Below are 21,121 nucleotides of genomic sequence, written 5' to 3'. Positions count from 1 at the left end.
GAATTATTGTGAATATATAATATATTGGCATTTGGTTCCTTGAGTGAAACCAAGTAAACTGTGCCGAAAAGACTGTGTTAAAACTAACTGTGAAATTCGATGTATACAAGCGTGTTCAAATATGAATCGTAATTTATATTGTGTGTACCTTATATTGAAATTAATGTTGAAAGCAAGAGTCAAACTAAAACTAAGTCAAAAACACACTACCTTTATTATTGGTCAATTGATTCAAGATGGACGTGTGATGTTATATTAAGAAACGTTGTTGACGAACATACTATAATTGAGATTGAGTTATATCTGATGTTTTATATAATTGTTGCTTTCGATTTCGTTGATTGTATATTTTGTATCTTATTGTAAATGTGTATGAGTAGTAGGATAATTGTACATTTTTTTATTCGATGGATTTTATTCGATGTTGATTGAAACGAATTCGATTGTATATTTCGGAGTTGTATTGATATTTTAAAATAAATTGATTTTATTGAAAAATTTGGTATTTGTTATTTCTCCTTTGTTTTTTTTGTGAAGAAATCATGGACCCTTTAGTGAAGGTTTTGTATGTGCCATTTACCTACCCAATTTTTTATGGTGTATTCGGTTACGAATACGAGACTAAGGCCTACGAGCCTTGGAGAGACTAAGGCCTAACAGGTGAGACTCGAGACGAGACTTTGAAGTCATATGGTCACAACGAAACTCAGGTCCACTAGAAGATGCTTCATGCCAACGAGACGAGACTTAAGTCACACGAGAAAAACGAGACTAATGCCTAAGAGACGAGACTTAAACTTGTATATCGACGAAACGACACTAAAGTCTACTACAAGAGACTTTAACGCATATCCGAGAAACAAGAATTAGGTTGACGAGCGAGAATGTCTACGACACGAGACGAGACTAAAGCCTAAGAGACGAGAGTTTTGGGCGAAATGATACTGAGGTCTACGAGTCGAGGCTCGAGAAGAGACTTCAAGTTGTTTCTCGACGAAACGAGATAAAGTCTACGACACGAGACTTCAAGTCATATTCGAAAAACCGTAAGCTAAATTGACGAAAGGAGATCAATGTCTACGAGACTAAGGCCTACGAGACGATACTTATATCGGCGAAAAGATACTAAGGGTCGAGGCTCGAGAAGAGACTTCATATTATATGGTCGCGAAATAAGAGGCCTATGAGACAAGACTTCAAGTTATATCGACGAAACGAGACTAAGCTCTACTAGACGAGATTCAAGTCACATGGGAAAAACGAGACTAAGGCCTACTAGACGAGACTTCAAAGTGCATATCGACGAAACGATACTAAAGACTAAGACACGAGACATCAAGTCATATTCGAGACTTCGAGATGCAACTTCAAGCTAAATTGACGAAACGAGACGAGACTTCGAGACATATCGGAGACTTACGAGATGAGGCTTGAGTCGAGGCTCGAGAAGAGACTTCATGTTATGTGAAACTGGGGTCTACGAGACAAGTCTTCAAGTTATATCGACGAAACGATACTAAGGCGTACAAGGAGAGACTTCAAGTCATATCTGAGAAATGAGGCTAAGAGATGAGACTAGAGACGAGACATCAAGTAATGTCAGTGAAGGGGAAGAGAAGTTTTAGAGAGATCTCCAATTTTAGAGGAAAAGAGGATACACTGAAAAACTTTCCTGGTCGCGAATTATAGCTTATTTTTGTGAACCAATCGACTCCCAGCAGTACTCTGTCTCTTAACTTACCCATCAATCAACAAAGTCATCCTAAACCTTAAAGAATGTCTGCAACAGTATTTGTATTTCTTTATGTCTAGATCCATAAAGACAGAAAGGGTTGGAGTATCTTGCCCTATGGTGGAGATCTAAAGTCTTCCATGAACGACAATATTCATATAGTACACAATCTAACAAGGCAAATCTTGTACTGTGATTATTATTATCGTCACCAAGGTGCTAAATCCACATCTAGTTCTTGAGATCTAGAAACCAGATGCAGGTACACATATCGGCACGTTGAAAAAAAGGAGAACACCCGAAAAGTACATATTTATCTTATCCTCTCCGCGTTTTCATAACCACAACCCACTAACCCGAATAAATACTCCGAAATCTTCATTACCATTGTCTACCAATCGGGCCCGGGCCCTAATAAAAGCCGCAAATATTGTCTTTAGACCGATCGGAGCCTCCAGACTTAAATATTATAAAATTATAATTAGCAAATGTTTATCCATAATTGACAGAATGGAGCTCGGATGAGAGGCCGTATCGTCACGAGTCTAGCTGGAGCTCTTACCGCCGTCATATGATTTCTCGAGCATACTTATAACCGAATCCTCAATATTCGATATGTGCACATATCCGAAGAAAGTCCATAGTGAAAAGTGAGACGTCGGTGGTGGTATGTTGGCGACCAGAAGAATCGTGAACCTGCCCACGGATCAGGTTTACGAGTCCCAGTATCTGCCAGTACAGGTAAACCCACAAGGGAAAAAAAATCGTTTGTTGTCCAAGATTAATCGATCACTATCGATTGATTAATCATGTTAAAATTCTCTTCTGCAGCATGTGCGACACATTGGCGTACGCAAATCGATAGGTAGTATAATGAGAAACTTGGAGATTGATGATATTTATCGAGTATACAGCGTGAGACACCGACATGGTTCTCCACCGCCCAATTTTTTATATTTTTATATTCCAACAGAAATCACCAAATATCTGCCATTTATTGATGAATAATTAATGATTTTAGCCATAACTGATTAGTATTTCAACCTTATTAAAAGCAAAATCAAGTATTATTAGGTATTTACTGAAATTCATCCATGGTAGAGAACATTCAAAGATGAAAGTGTACAGCCAATTTTCATTTCCAGGCTCGTAATATTCAAATATTGATTATTATCCTAGAGAAAGCAGGCATTTTTCGAAGTTCTTGTAGATTCTCTTACCCAAAATCTGAAGCACAAAAAAAAATCGAAGCCTAGACCAGACTATACATTGCATATTTTGCTGAATTGTTAGGCCTCTTATTCGATATTTTTTTTGTCTTTCAAAAAATTGTTTCTACTGAAAACTGTAGAACTTTTAACACAGAATAAAAAAACAGTTCATATTCCTCGTATTCCAGTTGATGAGAGGGAAAACCATAGCCAAAAATATTGGTTTCAATCTAAGATCATACCTGAATGAATCAGGTATAAAAATTCATGAATTCAAGAAAATAGTTCCTATGATATCGCTCAATAACATCTCCATTCAAACCTAATGAAAATTAATTTTCTCAATCCCCAAAAAAATCCAACAAAACCACAGTGAAATGTTCCCATCATGATTCAGGCGAAAATTAATTTGTTGTTGAAGAGTTTCCAGCTTAAATCCTTATCGAGATAATTAACTGGCAGTTTCCTTCGGATGGAAAAGATTTCCACAAAGTCTAGACCTTCTGCTACCTTACAAATCATCGCTATTAATAGATTTGGTATAACCATTGTATTCCATAATTTAGGGACACGAACCAGTAATAAAAGAAAGCCACACTGGATGAAATTATCCTTGAGCCTATCTGAAATTGTTGATTCGATTGAAACAACAATGTTATTCAAAATATTGTTGATAATAAGAAATCGAAACAAGAAAACAGAAAAAAAGGGAAAAATAGCAAAACTAAGAGACAAAAATGGGTGTTATACTGATGAAACGGCCCTTATTATTCTTCAATCGAAAAATTCATTGGAAATGCGAGAATTCGATTACTTCCAACGAATAATTGTTATCTAATGAATACCGAAGGAAAAAACCAGTAATAATAAAATTGAAATCGCGAATAATAAAGCTATCTTTATTATTCGCACTACACAATAGGTTCCTTTGTTTTTCATGTAACAGTGGCGTAACAGTTGAACGAAATATCTAGAGAAAAGAGGATTAAGATACACTGCTCAACAATTGATCGATATATATCGAGAAAAAACAGGTTCACAACAAGTACCATATGTTTTATATGCCACCATATACAGCCTACTACAATTAATCGATTTTAAAGGGCAAAAGGGTTTTATAAAGTGAAAAAGAATAAGATAAAAACATCTTAAAATATAGCAGTTTTTCCTAAAAGAACACATATATGAAAGATGTTCCATATAACTTTAAGAAAGCCAGGAATAGGAAGAAATTTATACGTTCCATTCTCGAATTTCAGACAGATGACAATTACGAGAAGACCTATATCAAGCAACTCAAAAAGTTTGCAAAATATGAAATAAAACAAGCGAAACAGGAACAAAAAATCGAGGGAAAATCCAGGAGAAAGGAACTCAATCTTTACCAAGGTAAAAGCTTGATAAAAGCTCCAAATAAAATCATAACTTCGAAGACAACAATTTTAACGTTCTGAATATCATTTGCTGCATTTCGAAAATATAGTATAGTTTGTACAACAATAAGAGGTTATCCCGCTCTAGGAAAATGGTTGAGAAGATTGTCTTTCATGTGGAAGCATACAGTTGGTCGATTAGGTGAAGACTGGGTATTTTTGGCCTTCCTGGGATTCATCATGGCCCTCATCAGTTATGGGATAGATAAACTAGTACTCTTATTCTCCAGTTGTAAGATCATTCTCAATTCTATTGGCATCACTCCTTCAGATCATACTTTTTTCAGCGAGGATGTACCTTTACAAATTGGGCTACAACATGAGTTCAAGATATTTCGGTTGGATATTACTGCCATTCTGTTTGATAATGTTCAACGTTGGTTTCGTTTATATGGTAGGACCCCAAAGTGCAGGTACCAAAATCATTACCATTTTACCCCCCTTGAGTAAATTCACCACCATTTTTATAGGTTCCGGTCTCCCTGAGCTCAAAACGATTTTGAGAGGAGTCGTACTGAAGGAGTACCTCACATTCCGAGTGCTAATTGCTAAAATCTTTGGCATAGCTTGCACCATAGGCTCTGGGATGCCTCTGGGGAAAGAAGGACCTTTAGTGCACATGTCGAGCATAGTAACCACCCTGTACGCCAATTTCCTCTCGAAAATGAAGCATTTCAAGGGGGAAGAGATCAGGAAGACTGAAATGCTAGCTGCAGCTTGTGCCGTTGGTGTAGCCACAACATTTGCAGCACCCATAGGAGGTATGTTGTGTGAGGTATACCAATAAACCCAGTCCAGGTCTAAATTCACCACTAGTTTAATGTTCGGACAGTCTTACTTGGCGAGGAAGTGTTACAGGCAACTTCCAATGTAACCAATCATTGTATACGATGACTGATGAATCTGTTTTCTGAAATTTCAGGTGTCCTCTTCAGTATCGAAGTGACAACCTCTTATTTTGCCGTGAGGAATTACTTCAGGGGTTTTTTCGCCGCTGTGTGCGGCGCCATCACCTACAGGCTTCTGGCAGTTTGGATAGACGGCATGAAGACCTACACGCCTGTGTTCAAGACCAACTTCCTGGTCGAGTTACCGTTTGATCCGCAAGAACTCATCGCTTTTGCCCTCATAGGGTGAGTCGAAAAGTTATCGTACGAAATCAATTTAAATGAATCCTGGCTTATCAATTTCAATCTACAAGTGAGCTAAGTGTAGCTAGAGGACACAAAGATGAGTCAAATAACCTATATCAAAGTACAAATATCTACTGTTAAAATACTTGACTCACCCTGTATATAGGTTATTCTGACTCCCCTCAGTGTTCCCTATCTACCCTAGGTTCATCCTATTTACCAATGAATCACCTCTTGTATGCAATGAATCAATAGTAGAACTAAGTACAAAATATATGGCGATTTCAGAGTGGTCTCTGGTTTTGGCGGCGCCCTGTATTGTTGGTGTCATAGAAACTACGTCCTGTTCACCAAGAGGAATAAATTCTTGATATGGCTCAATAGCTTCTGGTGAGTCCAACGCTGTTTCTGCACAATTCTGATTCAAAAATTAACATTACTGTTTCAGTCGTTTCTTATATCCAGGTTTCGTGGTTTTAACAGTATCGTCCATAACTTTTCCACCAGGTATCGGAAGATACCTGGCCGGTCATCTACCACCGAAGGGTCACGTGGACAATTTATTCGCAAATTTCACTTGGATGGCGGGAAACTTGAGCGATTCTCAGGAAATGATACTAAACAATTGGAGGACTGACAGAACTGGACCCTACCTACACCTCCTTAGCTTCATGGGATACATGGTATGAACTATTTCCAAACTAACCCAACTTAGGATCCTTTCTGCATACTTTGTTTTTCCTACAGTGGCACAAGAACTTTTGATCTACTTAAAACCATCAATTTCAGTTCCTGATGTCGATCTTTGCTTCGACCATGCCTGTGCCAAATGGAACATTCATCCCAACCTTCAGATTCGGAGCAGCATTTGGAAGAATAATTGGGGAAATCATGGCTAGATGGTACCCAGATGGTAAGACTAGATTGTAGACCTTAAGATCTCTTGTGAGATCTGGAGTATCATCCTACTCCCCACAGAATCTGCCCTCGACAGTTTCTGCTAGACCCATTCTTGTAAGGTTCTCCTGAGGCTGCAATGCACCGTGGGGAACACAGTAAAAAGAAGGCGTACCTTATTATTGCAAAGATCCAAATACTTCTTAGATTCTCAGAAACCTACCAATTTCCACAGGTTTCTTTTATGGCGGACGAAACGTTCACGTTATACCGGGTGGATACGCAACAGTTGGAGCAGCAGCGTTCACAGGAGCCGTCACCCAAACAGTGTCAGTGGCTGTCATCGTGTTCGAGATGACAGGCCAAATATGCCACGCCATACCGATCTTGATAGCCGTTCTCATCGCAGTGGGCATATCCACCAAGCTGGGGCCAAGCTGTTACAACAACGTCATCATAATCAAGAAGCTGCCGTACCTGCCAGACCTTCTACCCAGCGTATCAAGTAATATAGATGTATTAAATTATCTCATTGAAACCAATCTTCAAGATTTGTTCAAGTTCTTTCATGATTATACAGCGCCAAACTCATGATATTCACGCCTCAAAATATGGTCCTCATGAGCATGACCATTATAGTTAGCCTTTTTAATTACTCCATTTTAGTGGGTTTCGGATAATTTGAGGGTGACAAACTCAGAAGAGAACAAACTATGTGATCATATCAGAGTAATTCAAGTCCTCTTACTTCCAGAGATGTACACCGTCTGTGTGGAAGATTTCATGGTGACAGACGTCAAGTACGTGCATTTCGAAATGACCTACGCCGAACTAGAGGGCGTTCTCAAGGACAACCCCAAGCTGAAGACGTTTCCCATCGTGGAAAACGCCGATAACATGGTCCTCCTCGGCTCCACCAAGAGGAACGAGCTGATCAAGTTGCTGGAGGAGCAGACTGGCAGGAAGAAGAGACTGGAACACATATTCCAGAAGGTCTTCCAAGAATCGCAAGAAAGTGTCGCGCCCGAAGACAAAGGTTCAGATGCCACGGTGGAATTGAACAACAGGTTGTCTGTTTACGACAACCAACTTCTCAGGCATTCGGTGGTAAGTGAGGAGTTCATAACTTGAAATGAAAACTCAAGAGAATTTTTGTAGTCGACACCGGGTATTTTCGAAGGTGAAAGCTACCTTACTGTGGATGGTACCATGGTCGAAGAAGATGAGCGTTTAGAAAAACGCAAGGAGAAGGCTTTCAGATCCATATTCAGGTCGGTAAATCTAAAAAAATCCAACATTTTATCAACGAAACCACACCAATTCAAATAGTTCAGAAATAAGCATAATATCGAGAAGGCTTTTGAATTGGGGACACCCTCATTATATTTTCTCGATTCCTTTTTGCAGGAGGGTGCCAAAAAACCAAGGGAGCTTCAGATCTTTGCTTGGTAGCTCAAGAGGATCTAGTATTATACCCGCCAAAGGAAAAACTGTGATGGTACGAAAAAAATCGATAGTTGAGATCTCAGATCGTTCAATATAGGTTGATATGTATGACACACTGCTTTCAGCTTCGACATCCCATCAAAGACATGTCCAAGACGGAACGCAAAAAATGGGAACTGATACAAATGGCATGCTTGGTGGACTTCTCGAACTGTTTCCTAGACCCAGCGCCGTTTCAGCTTGTCGAAAGAACTTCCCTACTCAAAGTTCACTCGTTGTTCTCCCTGATGGGTTTGAACCAAGCCTACGTAACGGCCATCGGAAGGCTGGTTGGAGTTGTAGGACTCAAAGAATTACGTAAAGCAATCGAAGATGCAAACAGCGGTATCCTAAGACCCAGCGAGATGTTAATGCATAGTTCGTATCTAGGGATGAAAGATTCCAGCTTCCAAGCTTATGTATAATCAGTATTCGAAATGGTATGAAAAATTTACCATCAACATGTATTGATCTTAAGGATAATTATATTATTTTTGTATCAAAGTTTTCGTGAATAAAAGTGTTTATTACAATAATGTATACATCAACAAATAAATAGAAGCATCATGTTATAACAGTATATACAACAAATCGGCTGTATAAAATTATATGTTAAAAAATAGTTTACTGTATGATAGGAATTGACCGTTTGGACTTTTTCTTTTCACTCTTAAACAATAGCGTCAACCTCATTTCTCAGCACTTGTAATTTTTCTATCACACTGTCAATATAAGGGCGTTCAGAAGGATTGACTTCCATCATGAATTTGATAAAATCATGAACATTCTGAAATGAAAAGAACACAATTTCAAGTATCTATAAACACAATTGGAATGGAGGTTACTCAAATTGTTTTATGAATCTTCTTCTTCATCTGTGAACAGGGACAAATATTTTAACAGTAGATTCTTCGAGAAAAATGCCAAACGAAAGACAAAAAACCAGAGCGTGTCTAGCAAATACTCTCGAGCCGGGTGCAGATCGGAAATAAGAAAAAAAGCTTAAGAAATTCGAGATTTTTGAGCTCGATCGACATTTACCTCTTTGAATGGTCCCTCTTCTGGAAGCGGTAATGTGCCAGATATCACTGCTAAATTAACAGAGTCTCCCCTCTCGTGGACAACGTCAAAGGGCGATTTGAAATAGCACAATGCGTACATTACGCAACCCAAACTCTAAAAACGAGTAAAAATGAAAAATACGCCATCTCTTTCTTTCGTCACCATTTACCCATATGTCAGTTCTTTGATCTATAACGCAGTAACTTTCGACGTGGAACAGTTCTGGCGCCCTGTAAGTCATGGAGCACCTTTCTGCGGCCAGATCCTGCAGTTTCTGCGCATCTTGGGCACCGCATATTTGAACTTTAGCTGGCGCGCAGGAACCTGCATTGAAAGAATTAATTTTTCGTATTCAGAAGTAGCTGTAAACAGTTGTTTACAATTTAAATTACTGGCAGCTTTCAAATTGGGCAGATACGTTGCTCAAAAATTGAAGAAGATATTATAAAATTATGTTTTTGTAGCACTACATAGCACCACACAAGTTTAAGCAGAAAGGGAATAGCCCATTACTTGCACAACTAGTATCCAATAGAAAAAAATGATTTCATGATTGGTATGGTCGGTTTTTTGTGTTTTCGTTACCTAAATCCATTATAACAGGCACCATCCCTTCTGATAAACAAACGTTAGCAGTTTTCAAATCCCTGTGAGCCAACGGTTCTGGGCTAAAATTATGCAGATACTTCACTCCTTGGCATATCTCACTGAAGAGTCTCAATATGTCTTTGATATCTAGGTAATTCTTAGTAAACGATCTAACGGCTAGGTAATCGTGGAGAGTTCCCAAAGAAAAATATGGCAAGACCAGGAAGGCTTCCGATGTTGCGTTCATCACAATATCAGCAGTACCTGGAAACAATGTCCATACAGGCATTGTAGAGTAATTTGAACCTGTGCTTGTAGGTTTTACCCTTGAAGGATGAATCTATGAGTCCTATTATATTTGGATGTTTAATCTTTTTACAATAATTTATTTCTTGCATGGCCACTTTTTGGTCATCTACGCTGTGACATTTTATCCTTTTCAGGGCATACAGTTTTTTCGTTGATGCGTTCTCCACCAGATGAACGGATGAGAACCCCCTAAAAAGTGATTTATTAATATGATCCTAGAACAAGAGTTTTTCGACATTTGCAATTATATCAGAAGTTACCCTGTATAATACAACGCTGAAGCCATTTTGTCAAAAGTAATGAAGGCAGCTATTAATCTTGAAATTGTTCAATACCTGCGTAATGGTCTCATCAGTGACCAACCAGGCTTTTGCAAACAAAAATTAACTGGTGACCACATCATCTATGAAACGCCTGAGTGGACAAGGACCACGTTATACAGGGTGAGTCTTTGGCTCGTTCGAATATTTCAACAGTAGATTCTTGAGGTCAAAAGAAATACTTTTTTCCTTTAGCATTTTTTCTGAATCGACTCGGTTTTAAAGATACAGGCTGTTGAAAAACCATCAAAAATGTTATTTTTAGTTCTTTCTCACAAACGGTTTTATCGAATGAGATGAATTTCGGAATATAGTTTTTCATTTATTTGATGGATCTTTTTCGAACGCAAGATATCACCCACGTCTTCCAGTTTTTTCATTATGACATTACGTACCATAAAAATACCAAAAATTCAAAGAAGCCAACTCTTGCAACTAAGTTGGACGATATCTAATAAATATTTGAATTTGAAGGTTTTGTATTCTTCATATATTCTCGTATAATGAGCAGTTTTCAAGTAATTTGATGTTCAAAAATTGAAAAGTATCTGTGAAATTTGATAAATAGGGTACTTTGGCTGGAAACAAGTCTGTCTAAAAGATCCACAGATGTGTAGTATCACAGATTTAGCTAATTATTCTGAAGGCAATTTTGTTTTCCAGGGGTAGCACAGCTCATTATGAAAACTTAGGATGGCCGAATCGGAAAAAATGGTATAGGAAAAAAGTGTTTGTTTTGATCTCAAGAATCTACTGTTGAAATATTTTTACGAGTCAAAGACTCACCCTCTAAAAAATGAACGAATTACAGATTTTTTATTGAAACATCCTTTATCCATTGATCACCTCTAATCTTCTGAAAGGTTCAAGGTTCTCTCACACTCCCATCAAAAATAATGATACCTAATTCGACAATACCTAACTGAAACATTACGATTACGATAAAAATTGAATTATCCAAGATATTTAACATATTATACAGTCCAGATTAATTTTCCATCCATCCATAAACAACCCTAATGACATAATCCAAGCACCTTTAATGACATAACAGGGTTCGAATGATCACCAAATCAGTCCTGTTGCCATCTCCGAATATGACGCATCCAAAATTCGTATGGTTCCTCTACCTATGGACGACCTGCGTGAATCCGAACGTAATCGAAGAAATTTTCACAACATTTTTCGATGGAGAACCTAAAGTCTGTTACGTCGTAGTCGACAGAGGTCTTCTCGATGCCCATCTAGATTTATTTCTTCAAGGAGTCAGGGAAATATGGAGATCGGATGAAAAATCCAACCGAACGTGTCTGGGGCACAAAAATTTCGTCATCTTCGATAATTCGAGAAACCTATCAAAGACCATGAACGAATTGTACCCTACCATTCCGAGCCTATCCAAAATCCTGATAATATCGAAATCCAAGCGTCACCTTCAAAGATTCAGGGAGCTGCAGAAGGTCGTCCTTCGAAAAAATTGGGATTTGCTGGTTTACCAGGAAGATAGGACCGAAAAAACCAGCCCCCAACCGTTACACCCTGTATTCACGTCGGATATAATGGTCTGCGCACCCTCGACAACCTTGCAATGCGCCAGAGAGGCATCGGAAGTTTCGTTTTTTATACGTAAGCGCTCCCACTCCAGTCCAGAAGAAATACTGCGGGCCCTGAACAGACCCCTGAAGGTCACCACTTTACAGAACCCCCCCTACACTATAGTGTCCGACGACGACGGTTTGACAGGGGTCGAGGTAGAAATCTTGAGGATCATTTTTGGATGTCCCATAGAATTCAAGGTGTTGAGCAAGAAGAGCCTGGCGAAGATGTCGGTGTACGACAACCCCTGGAAGAATATAAGCGAGGAATTGCGCCAGGTAGACGGCGGTTCGGACCTAGCGGTCAGTTCTTTGTGGATGAGGAAGTACGAGCACGATATCACCCACCCAATAGGACAGCAATGCATCGGGTTCATCGTGAAGCGTCCGGTTCTTTTCTCCGAAGATACCTTCGTGTTCCAGAGCCTTTCCTTCGACGTCTGGTGTTTGAATTTCGCGTTTCTGATCTTTATGGTTGCTTTGTTATTAACAATCCAATCGGGTTGGTTACCAGAGGGGTTTTTCCTTAGGTACCAGAAGGGTGAAACGATACTAGACGTCGTAAGAACCTTCGCAGGTTCATCCACGCCAAGGGATCTATCTGGAAAGCACACGATCATCCGTATCATATTCCTCCTATGGCTGGTGTTCTGCCTGATCATGGTAACAAGCTTCAACGCCGGTTTAACCACCTCCTTGAAATTCCCGAAGCTCACCAAAGAGATTAAAAACTTCGAGGACATCCTGGAACAAGGCATAAACTGGATGGACGAAACGGACGGGGTCTCTGAGTTCATCTCCACGTCCAACGACGCCATATCCAGGCACCTCCTGAAGCTGTACGAGACGGAACCGAACAAGACGTACAGGAATCTGAAGCTTTCGCGCGGCAATTACGCGTTCAGGATCGACAATCAAGGAGGCTACGTCAGGAACGTGGATGGCTTAGACGAAACCGTCTTGGATCGGTTTCAGATGGTGCACGGTTGCTACGCCAACGTCCACATGGTGATGGGGTTGAAGCTGGACTCGCCCTTCAAGGCGTTCTTGGACGGGAGGATCCTCAGGGTGAACCAGCACGGTTTCCTCATGCGTTGGTACGGCAGGTTCGCCATCATGAAGAGATCGGCGGCGATGTTTCGGCTGTTTTCTCCAAATTCCGGGGAGAGGCAGGAAACTTTGGATTTGGGGAAGATGAAGGGTGGGTTTTTTCTGCTGGTGGCGGGATTGACGATGGGTACGGCCGTTTTCGCCTGTGAGATTGGAAGGAGCAAGAAGTTTCCTCGTGGGAGGAAGAAATTAGCCTAATTTGGTTTGGGCATGGTAGATCAGATAAATCAGGCACAATTTGAGTATCTAGATAGTTTTGTGAAAATAAAAGAATAAAACAGAAAGTGTTGAATGAAGGATGTTTCAATAATTTAGCCAGATAATTTGCTACAGAACTACCTAACAAGAAAATGGGAAATTTCGAATATTCCCACCACAAAATGCAACAATTTCTCCATTCTTGTGTTTGAATTTTAAAAGAATTTCTTGGCCTCTTTCGTGGTTTTGAATCACGAATTATTTTGTGCTTCGTTGTATAAAATTTGTTAAGTTAACCATTGATATGACAGTGTTTTCTCTTCAGAAAAATCCATTTTATTTGTCTTGGCATAATGAAACTTCGATTTTTAATCGTGTAGAACCGAATGATCTCATCGAAAATGAAATAAAAACTTAAGAGAAAATGATTAAAAGGTTAATTTCCGACATACGGACAAAAAGTGATTGAGCTTGCTAAAAACTTGATCGACGATGAACCAAAAAATGTTGTTTGTAATAGAGTAATAGAGAATATAGAGATCTTTGGAAAATATATATTACTTTCGAAGAGAAGTTAACGATTCAGGAAAAACCATCGATCATAGACATGGAAAATTATTGGGACGAAACAGTTCTTCACGAAAAAAAATATTTTTACAAATGTGACCAAAATCTGATAGTATAAAAACAATTTCTGACTAGTATTTATTTTGGGATATCTTTGCATCAATAAAAATATCGTTTTATCTTGATCTCTGAGCTTTCAGCTCATCTCTACCGATGTTATTTTTGAATTAAAAAGAGCTCACTTTCGAATTTACTTTTTATAGTAAGTATAACAGATAACTTTGCAGGTTTTGGTTGCTATACATTCCCGGAATATTATCACAAAGTATACAATTTTGAGAGAGCTTATTCACCAAATGAATCATGAAAAATATTTCCTCATTAGAACACTGCAGCAAAAATTCCTAATCATTGAATTTGATACCTAAGTATTCCGTGATGATTTACCAAGAATTCAAGAATGAGAAAAAGTGTTCTTAACTTTTCCAAAATGATTAATTCACTGAAAATGAGGCTGTCGAATGGGAAATTTCATGTACACATCTGTTTGTGGAAAAATGAAGTTTCAGCAAAAACACAGCAACTTGAGGGAACATATGCCTAGTCAAATGCAAAATAGAAACCCAATTAACTTAAAATTTCTGATTGATTGATTCAAAAACAACGAATAGAGATTAATGTCCCTATTCCTCAAATACTCACCCATCACCAAGGTGATCCTTTACAACATATCTTACACCGTTTATGTTTATGACTTCTTTGGAACATATACAGCCCATTTTCATAATAATACTTAAACCTAAGGTGTTCATTTCAGAAATAAATCGAAAATTACTAAAACATATTTTGAAAATTGTTCACTTAACCTCTATCCACTATTTGACAGCTCAATGCTCAATGACAAACTTTTCAAGGAAAACTCCTATGGTGTGAAGCTAGCTTTCAACTGACACAATTTACGAAGATGCCCGAAGTGGCGATAGCAGACATAGGCGTTGACCGATTTTTTTACCAAGTTACGTGTACCTGTTCAAATGAATGGAGGCGAAAAAACTAGGTGATTCTTTATCGAAAAATAGTGTGAATTTCCTTTGAGCAGGCCCCAAAATGCAATTTTCATATTTTTCCCTCGAAAACCAATGGTATGGGAAAAATTGCCAAAGAAATTTTAGGGTTGGCTTTTTCTTGCCCTTTCAATTATAGGGGAACGCCACCAAATTTTTTTTAAATGCCTTCTTGCTTCCATAAAATGCCTGCTCAATTTCATTTCTGTCAGTTTCCAGATTCAATTCAAAATTGCGTTTCAGGCAAATGCAATAATTTAGAATTTTAAGCGTGAAATGAAATGAAGAAGTCAAATTACCAACTACAAAAGTATTTCCTATTTTCATTCAAAATTCAATTCCCTTCGGATCCTTAAAAAAAACCCACGCCGCTGGTCATCGCCGCTTCGGGCATCATCGGAAATTCTGCCAGCTAACTTCACGACACATTAACGGGGAACACGCACTAAAGGATAACTACGACAAAGGCTACCATGTAATTTATGATATGATAATTTCGAATCAGAATCACGAGTTAACTTAATTTCCTACTTACTTTAAATGATATAGGTGCAGTCCATTCAGAAAACTTCGTCGAATATCCGTTGAAGATCCTTGAGTTCGAAAAGAACATTTGAAATGGTAAGAGGGGAAATTATTTTCATCGTTACTCTGAAAACTAGTTTTCATTATTTGTGTTTTAATGGCCATACTTACCTCAACACCATTCTATGCATTCGGAATAAGCTTCATGTACAACGATTAACAAAACACGTATCAAATAAAATAAATATTCCGTGGCGACCGACTTGCCGTACGACAAGTACAATAGTGTACGACCCCCTTCAGCCCAAAGAATTGACAGCTAACAGCTGAGATCAAACTGCTGTTACAAACAAACAATAAACAGTTGTGACTTTCGAAAACTGCGTACAAATGTAAAAATTCCAGCGATTTCAGGTGAACAACTCCATCGAAACTAACCGCTTGAAGATTTCGTGAATTCTGAATTTCCCTCTGATCCGCACACCATATGCGAATCGTTTGGGGTGGGAAAACGCCTTTCTATCGATCAATTTTGCGACCTGTTGCATCGGCTGACCCATGAGTTCAGAAACGGAAAGTTTGCCGGAGGAAGAAGAACAATCTACCAGTCTGTTAAGGTAGGAATTGTTATTTTTTTTGCTATGTTTGTCTGATATTTTTTCCGATTTGAAACCGCGACTGTGGAATTTTCGGAATTTGATAATTTTCGCGATATCTATTCAATTTATGCCGAAATATGCGAATAAATTACCTTATTTTTATCTTTTCCTGTTATTATCAACAAGTTGAGTGAATAGTATAAATTTCAATTGCAGTTTTAATGTGATCAATTTAGTGTAGCATAATTTATTCAAAAAACCGATTAATTTCAACCGAACCAAAAATTATACTTTTTTATAAGAGCTGATAAATATGGAAAGTTAAATAGATTGACCACAAACTAAGAATATCAATCTACAATTAACGGTGTTCAGCATTATTACTCCAAAAACGATTTTCATCTTGGGTCTTTATTCCCTTTCGAATAGTTAAGGGTAAGTTACAATAAAAAAAGTTTCAAAAAAATTGAAAAAATCATTATGATGATATGAAAATGAGGAATAAACTTACAAAAAAAGAAATGAACCAGAGAGTTGGAAAAGTACCTGAAAACATCTTTAAAACGCGTAAATATTGTAAAATCGAATGAATACGAATTTCACCATTCCGGACTGTACAGCCAAATTGGTATTCAATATTCAATTGATTCAAACTAAATATTCATAATTAAAACATTCTTTCAGGTTGCAATACATTTTTCGTTGGAATATTAGTTTCTATCTTTTTCTGTACCCTTATTATCAAAAATTTCTCTACACCAGGGGACTAGACAATTATTAAAAAAAAAAATAATAAGGTAACAAAATTATCGGTTGAATAAAAAAAAATCCGTGTTCGTAAACATAGGTTTACCAAAATATTGTACATGTTCGAATTCTCTAACAAGAAATAAGTGTACTCCAGTTGATTGTGCAAGTAAATGCTGATCACAGTTCGTTTGCCCCAAAAAGATACCAATCTACGCTTGGGGGAGCATAATTATTGTTGTAATAAACTAATAATCAATGCTCCACAAACCGTGACCCTATTTATTCTCTAATCTTTGATGTGGAAGCAAGAATAATGCAATTTTTGATTGGAATTCACACCAATTATTCTCGTATATTCATTACTCTATGAATATTTCCATCAAACATCCAACTTTCAAACAATTCATTCGCACCATGAAATTAGAAGAGAGGTGAAGGGTTGAGTGATTCACTTTTAAATGACAACCTAACTTTTTGCTTCTTTAATTGATAGAACTTTTGTTGCTGAGGATGAACAAAGAAAGTGTGACTTGTATAGTCGTTATTTTTTAGCCAATATTGAAAACTCGATACAAAAACGAAAATGATGGAAAACTAATGCTTTTATCGAAGCTTCTTTAGAAGCAAGACTTCCGAATAGGCTTCCCCCTATAGACTTCAAAGCTCCGCTTCATAAAAACATGCATAAAGGTTATCGAAATAAATGATTCTGATACAAGGCATATTTGATCATGTCATACTACCTGATGATTTAATTCATTGATTGGTGTCCTGTCGTATAGTGGTTAGGGGATTCGTCTGGCATATTAAATCAAATTTTGAATTATATTGTCGTAAGTTTGGAAAAGACTATTATTTTTTCATATTCGATTTCGAAAGTATTACAGGAAATAAAAATCTAGAGGGTGTGAATAAATAGTTGCTAGAAAATTTAAGAGGTGCTTATATACAGCCCTCTGAAAATATCTGATTTTGAATTTTTTATTCAGACGCAACATTTCTGGGTGAAATTTTCCCCGATTTCGAACATGGCACTGTCTATTACGGTCCTGATAAACTATCGAAAAAATTGAGTATTTTCCCAGGATATTCCGCGATTAAGTTCGGTTTATACGAAATCATCCCTCGACCACTAAAAATCGATAACGTGCGGTATAGACTGCATTATTTTCCCTATATTCGAAAAGTCTTGATCGGAAATCAGTTTAACCAGCAATTTCGAACGTTCAACTAGTTTTAAAGTGCCCCAAAACCTTCTCAACATGTTCGCCAGATTCACATCCTCAGAATTCGTGCCATTTCTGTAAGTTAAATTCCCAACTAACCTAATTCATCAATCAAAATGATTTTGATTCGGGAACACAGCCAAACAATACAAATACAATAAGACGTATTATCACCGGCCTTGGAAAAAATAATTCTAGATTAACTATCGCTGAAATGCATATTTAGAAACTCCGTGTTAAATAAGGGAATGGTTTTTACGCGTTTTTTTTTCATCTCTTAATCTCCTCCGATGAGGATGTCTGTTCTTCCCTTCAAAACATACTAGTTATACAGGGTTGGGTTGGGATAAAGTAACTATAACTAAACGTCCGATAATTTTAATAAGTTCTATGCAATGTAACTCAACAACTTCGGGACCACAGCCAAACAATACAGATAGAATAAGACGTATTATCACCGGCCTAGGAAAAAATAATTCTAGATTAACTATCGCTAAAATGCATATTTAGAAACTACGTGTTAAATAAGGGAATGGTTTTTACGCGTTTTTTTTTTTCATCTCTTTATCTCCTCCGATGAGGATGTCTGTTCTTCAGAGCCGGAGCGAGGGCGTGGCGAGAGAGGCGGTCGCCACGGGCGCTAGCGATCTGGGGGCGCAAAATAAAAATAATAAAAAAACAGTATTCTCTCCAATTGAATATTTTTCATCCCTTTTATTTTGATTTTATTTGTATTAATTTCTTTAAAATAGGAAAGATTTTTCCGAGCAAAAAAAGCTAGGTATTCGATTATGAAAGATAAATACAAATCAACATAAGAGAATTTCTTAGGGGCGCATTATGAGAATTCGCCACAGGCGCCAGAATCCTAGTTCTGGCTCTGCTGTTCTTCCCTTCAAAACACACTAGTTATACAGGGTTGGGTTGGGATAAACTATGGAATACTTCAACTAAAACTAAACGTTCCATAATTTTAATCATTTCTATGCAATGTAACTTTTCAACTTCCTTTTTAGAAACACGCACATGGAAGCCCAAGCCGAGCACGCCAAAATCAAACGCTACAACACCCTGTACACCATCACGACCGTCCTAGGGGTCGCTCTGGTCGTTTTAACCTTCATATGGCTCAACCACTACCTGGGAGGCTTCTCCCTGGACCAAACCAGCACCGAGTTCAACTGGCACCCTCTCCTCATGGTCACTGGGATGCTGTTCCTATACTCCCAATGTAAGTTTGCCCCCTCGCAAATTCTGAAAAGTCCTAACCTAACCTATTCACGTTTTTGCAGCGATCTTGGTCTATAGGACCGGAAGAAACACCAAGAAATTCACCCTGAAGTGCATCCACGCCGGTCTGCACATAACGATCCTGATCATGGCGGCCCTAGGGCTGAAAGCGGTTTTCGATTCTCACAACTACGCTTCCCCGCCCATCGCCAACCTGTATTCTCTCCATTCGTGGCTGGGAATTTTGACTTTCGCTCTTTTCTGTGGACAGGTGGGTTTAGGCAACCAGAAAATATTAAATTATTAAAACCACTAGTTAAGGACTCACCCTGTATATGAAAACACGAAATTTTATAGACTATATAGTGACTAATAAATCACAAGTGATTAATGAGTGTTTGACAGACAATCCGTGGATTATGGCTCATCGATCACATGTGATTTATGAATGTCACAATAGGTACTCAAGAAAACGATTGACTATTGTAACTTTATGCAACGGTCGTGGATAAATAGGGTTATCCAGTGAATAAACCGAACATAACATAACCATTGATTAACTTTTTGTGATTTGGAGAGACAATATGATGTTTTTACAAGCGTGTTCATTTTCAGCTGGTCATTGGTTTCACCACCTTCTTGTTTCCGGGAGCCAGCAAGGGTTTGAGGACAGCGGTGCTTCCTTATCACGTGACTCTAGGATCGGCAGGGTTCCTCATGTCAGTCATAACCGCAGGGCTGGGTTATGCGGAGAAAGTCATGTTTTTCCTGTATGTATATCGTGAAATTACAAAGCACCCTTTTCATCTCATTCAATGTAGTCTTATGAGGAAGGTGAAACAACACTTGAAACCTGCATTCACTCATTCATGATATACTCTTGTCATTTTTCACTTAAACTCTTTTGTTTATTGTAGTTTAGAGACCTCTTGATGTTTTGTGTCTTGTTTTTTGAATGTCGATGCAATTTTCCAACCAGCATCTAAACTTTTTAATTCCCAGGGGTGCCAACTACCAGAAGTTGCCGTTATCTGGGACAATCCTCAATTTAATCGGTGTAGTTACCGTCATTTTTGGCCTACTGACTTTACACCTCGTCAACGATGTCCAATACGAGAGGGAGGAAGTGATCGAAGATGAGGTACCCCTGTCTGGAGAATGAGCGAAGACTGTTGAAGGAACAAATATACATAATCGTATTTAATATCGCTGAATTGAAGACAATACTTCAATGAGTTTTTTGCGCGTTGTATCGTTTGTTCGTTTCGGTGCTACTTATATAGTGATGTTGATAAATCAAACCAAATATTTTGGTGCTATTGTAAAATATATTGTTATCATAAATGTAATTTTAATGAAGTGTTGGTAGAGAAAGTCTATGTGTAGTTTCATTTGGAGTGCTCAAAACTTGAAGTGAACTTGAATCAGATTTTCAGTATTTCTTTGCATGCCAGTTTGCTTATTGCACACACAAAATATGGTCCTTATGCCATTCAATAGATAGCTTATAGGTGTATATTTTTTGTGGACTGTTTGTGCGTTATGGGCTGTTGCATTGCTTCCAAGCATACGTTTGAAAGCCCTCCCACTTGAACAACTACTATTAAGATGGTTAAACGAAGGTTTCATTCAACAAGAAGTTGCTAACCGACCTAACCGTCTGAGAGTTTTGTAGAGTATTATTATTATTATTTGAACCTGGGTCGTTGTGGCTCGATTAGCCTTTCAGGAACTGCGACCATGTAGATCTTTTGTTCTCTACCCTACTCATTCATAGGAATCCAAGGAGGTCGTCAATGGTGTTGATAAAACCGGCAACATCCTTAGGGGCCTTGGCTGTTGACCTCGTGAGCATCCAGGACAGGTTTCCCCATATAAGTGGTTCTTAGGCCAGCTAGAGCTCTGGACATTTGCAAACCACGTGTTCAGCTGTTTCTGCTTCTGATCCACTGAGCCTACAAATCTCATCTACTGACTCTCCCATATGGTACAAATGATATTGTGCCGACAGTGCCCTGTCAGCAGTCCCACCATCACCTGAAGCTCATCTCGTGACAGCTTTGGCAGTGTTCTGGTGTAGGTCGGTG

General features: G+C 38.3%; 3 protein-coding genes across 6 annotated transcripts; 2 read left to right on the top strand and 1 right to left on the bottom strand.

The window, feature by feature from the left end:
- The first annotated feature begins 2,089 nt into the window (after positions 1–2,089).
- LOC123320460 (chloride channel protein 2-like) lies at positions 2,090–8,400 on the top strand. Its single transcript, XM_044907796.1, has 14 exons — positions 2,090–2,473; positions 4,203–4,332; positions 4,465–4,608; positions 4,664–4,789; positions 4,847–5,137; positions 5,299–5,509; positions 5,798–5,899; positions 5,958–6,192; positions 6,299–6,422; positions 6,642–6,911; positions 7,161–7,513; positions 7,565–7,677; positions 7,814–7,904; positions 7,978–8,400. The coding sequence occupies exons 1-14, from the start codon at positions 2,402–2,404 to the stop codon at positions 8,314–8,316; spliced, it is 2,601 nt and encodes an 866-aa protein (XP_044763731.1). The 5' UTR covers positions 2,090–2,401; the 3' UTR covers positions 8,317–8,400.
- Positions 8,401–8,553: 153 nt separating this feature from the next.
- LOC123320451 (serine/threonine-protein kinase 16) lies at positions 8,554–15,409 on the bottom strand. 2 transcript variants are annotated; one of them, XM_044907781.1, is made up of 6 exons: positions 15,240–15,409; positions 9,867–10,039; positions 9,539–9,805; positions 9,123–9,277; positions 8,933–9,067; positions 8,554–8,678 (listed from the first exon to the last, which is right to left on the bottom strand). In XM_044907781.1, exons 1-6 carry the CDS (start codon positions 15,392–15,394, stop codon positions 8,562–8,564), a joined length of 1,002 nt encoding a protein of 333 aa, XP_044763716.1. In that variant the 5' UTR covers positions 15,395–15,409; the 3' UTR covers positions 8,554–8,561. The 2 variants fall into 2 exon arrangements, with proteins under 2 accessions (XP_044763716.1, XP_044763717.1); XM_044907782.1 differs by lacking the exon at positions 15,240–15,409 and adding an exon at positions 14,343–14,538.
- A 152-nt stretch (positions 15,410–15,561) lies between these two features.
- LOC123320453 (transmembrane ascorbate-dependent reductase CYB561-like) lies at positions 15,562–20,411 on the top strand. Of its 3 annotated transcripts, none has more exons than XM_044907785.1 (5): positions 15,562–15,846; positions 18,821–19,035; positions 19,097–19,305; positions 19,650–19,804; positions 20,037–20,411. In XM_044907785.1, exons 1-5 carry the CDS (start codon positions 15,788–15,790, stop codon positions 20,194–20,196), a joined length of 798 nt encoding a protein of 265 aa, XP_044763720.1. In that variant the 5' UTR covers positions 15,562–15,787; the 3' UTR covers positions 20,197–20,411. The 3 variants fall into 3 exon arrangements, with proteins under 3 accessions (XP_044763720.1, XP_044763722.1, XP_044763721.1); XM_044907787.1 differs by lacking the exon at positions 15,562–15,846 and adding an exon at positions 17,311–17,411; XM_044907786.1 differs by lacking the exon at positions 15,562–15,846 and adding an exon at positions 17,745–17,881.
- Positions 20,412–21,121: the final 710 nt, after the last annotated feature.

This window comes from Coccinella septempunctata, chromosome 9, assembly GCF_907165205.1.
Source record: "Coccinella septempunctata chromosome 9, icCocSept1.1, whole genome shotgun sequence".
NCBI classification, from domain to species: domain Eukaryota; kingdom Metazoa; phylum Arthropoda; class Insecta; order Coleoptera; family Coccinellidae; genus Coccinella; species Coccinella septempunctata.
The sequence above is the reverse complement of the archived record's forward strand: the minus strand, read 5'-3'. Positions and strand labels throughout refer to the sequence as shown.

What these genes read in the sequence shown, in the direction of transcription:
- LOC123320460 (XM_044907796.1), top strand. Translation starts at nt 2,402, where the DNA reads ATGTTGGCGACCAGAAGAATCGTGAACCTGCCCACGGATCAGGTTTAC. An exon ending in GGAACTCAATCTTTACCAAG is followed by an intron (nt 4,333 to 4,464) that starts GTAAAAGCTTGA and finishes ATCCCGCTCTAG; the next exon opens with GAAAATGGTTGAGAAGATTG. An exon ending in GGTAGGACCCCAAAGTGCAG is followed by an intron (nt 4,790 to 4,846) that starts GTACCAAAATCA and finishes CCATTTTTATAG; the next exon opens with GTTCCGGTCTCCCTGAGCTC.
- LOC123320451 (XM_044907781.1), bottom strand. Translation starts at nt 15,394, where the DNA reads ATGGCCATTAAAACACAAATAATGAAAACTAGTTTTCAGAGTAACGAT. An exon ending in CTGCACCTATATCATTTAAA is followed by an intron (nt 10,040 to 15,239) that starts GTAAGTAGGAAA and finishes ATCACTTTTTAG; the next exon opens with GGGGTTCTCATCCGTTCATC. An exon ending in GCCTGTTATAATGGATTTAG is followed by an intron (nt 9,278 to 9,538) that starts GTAACGAAAACA and finishes CTTTCAATGCAG; the next exon opens with GTTCCTGCGCGCCAGCTAAA.
- LOC123320453 (XM_044907785.1), top strand. Translation starts at nt 15,788, where the DNA reads ATGAGTTCAGAAACGGAAAGTTTGCCGGAGGAAGAAGAACAATCTACC. An exon ending in TCGCTCTTTTCTGTGGACAG is followed by an intron (nt 19,306 to 19,649) that starts GTGGGTTTAGGC and finishes GTTCATTTTCAG; the next exon opens with CTGGTCATTGGTTTCACCAC. An exon ending in GAGAAAGTCATGTTTTTCCT is followed by an intron (nt 19,805 to 20,036) that starts GTATGTATATCG and finishes TTTAATTCCCAG; the next exon opens with GGGTGCCAACTACCAGAAGT.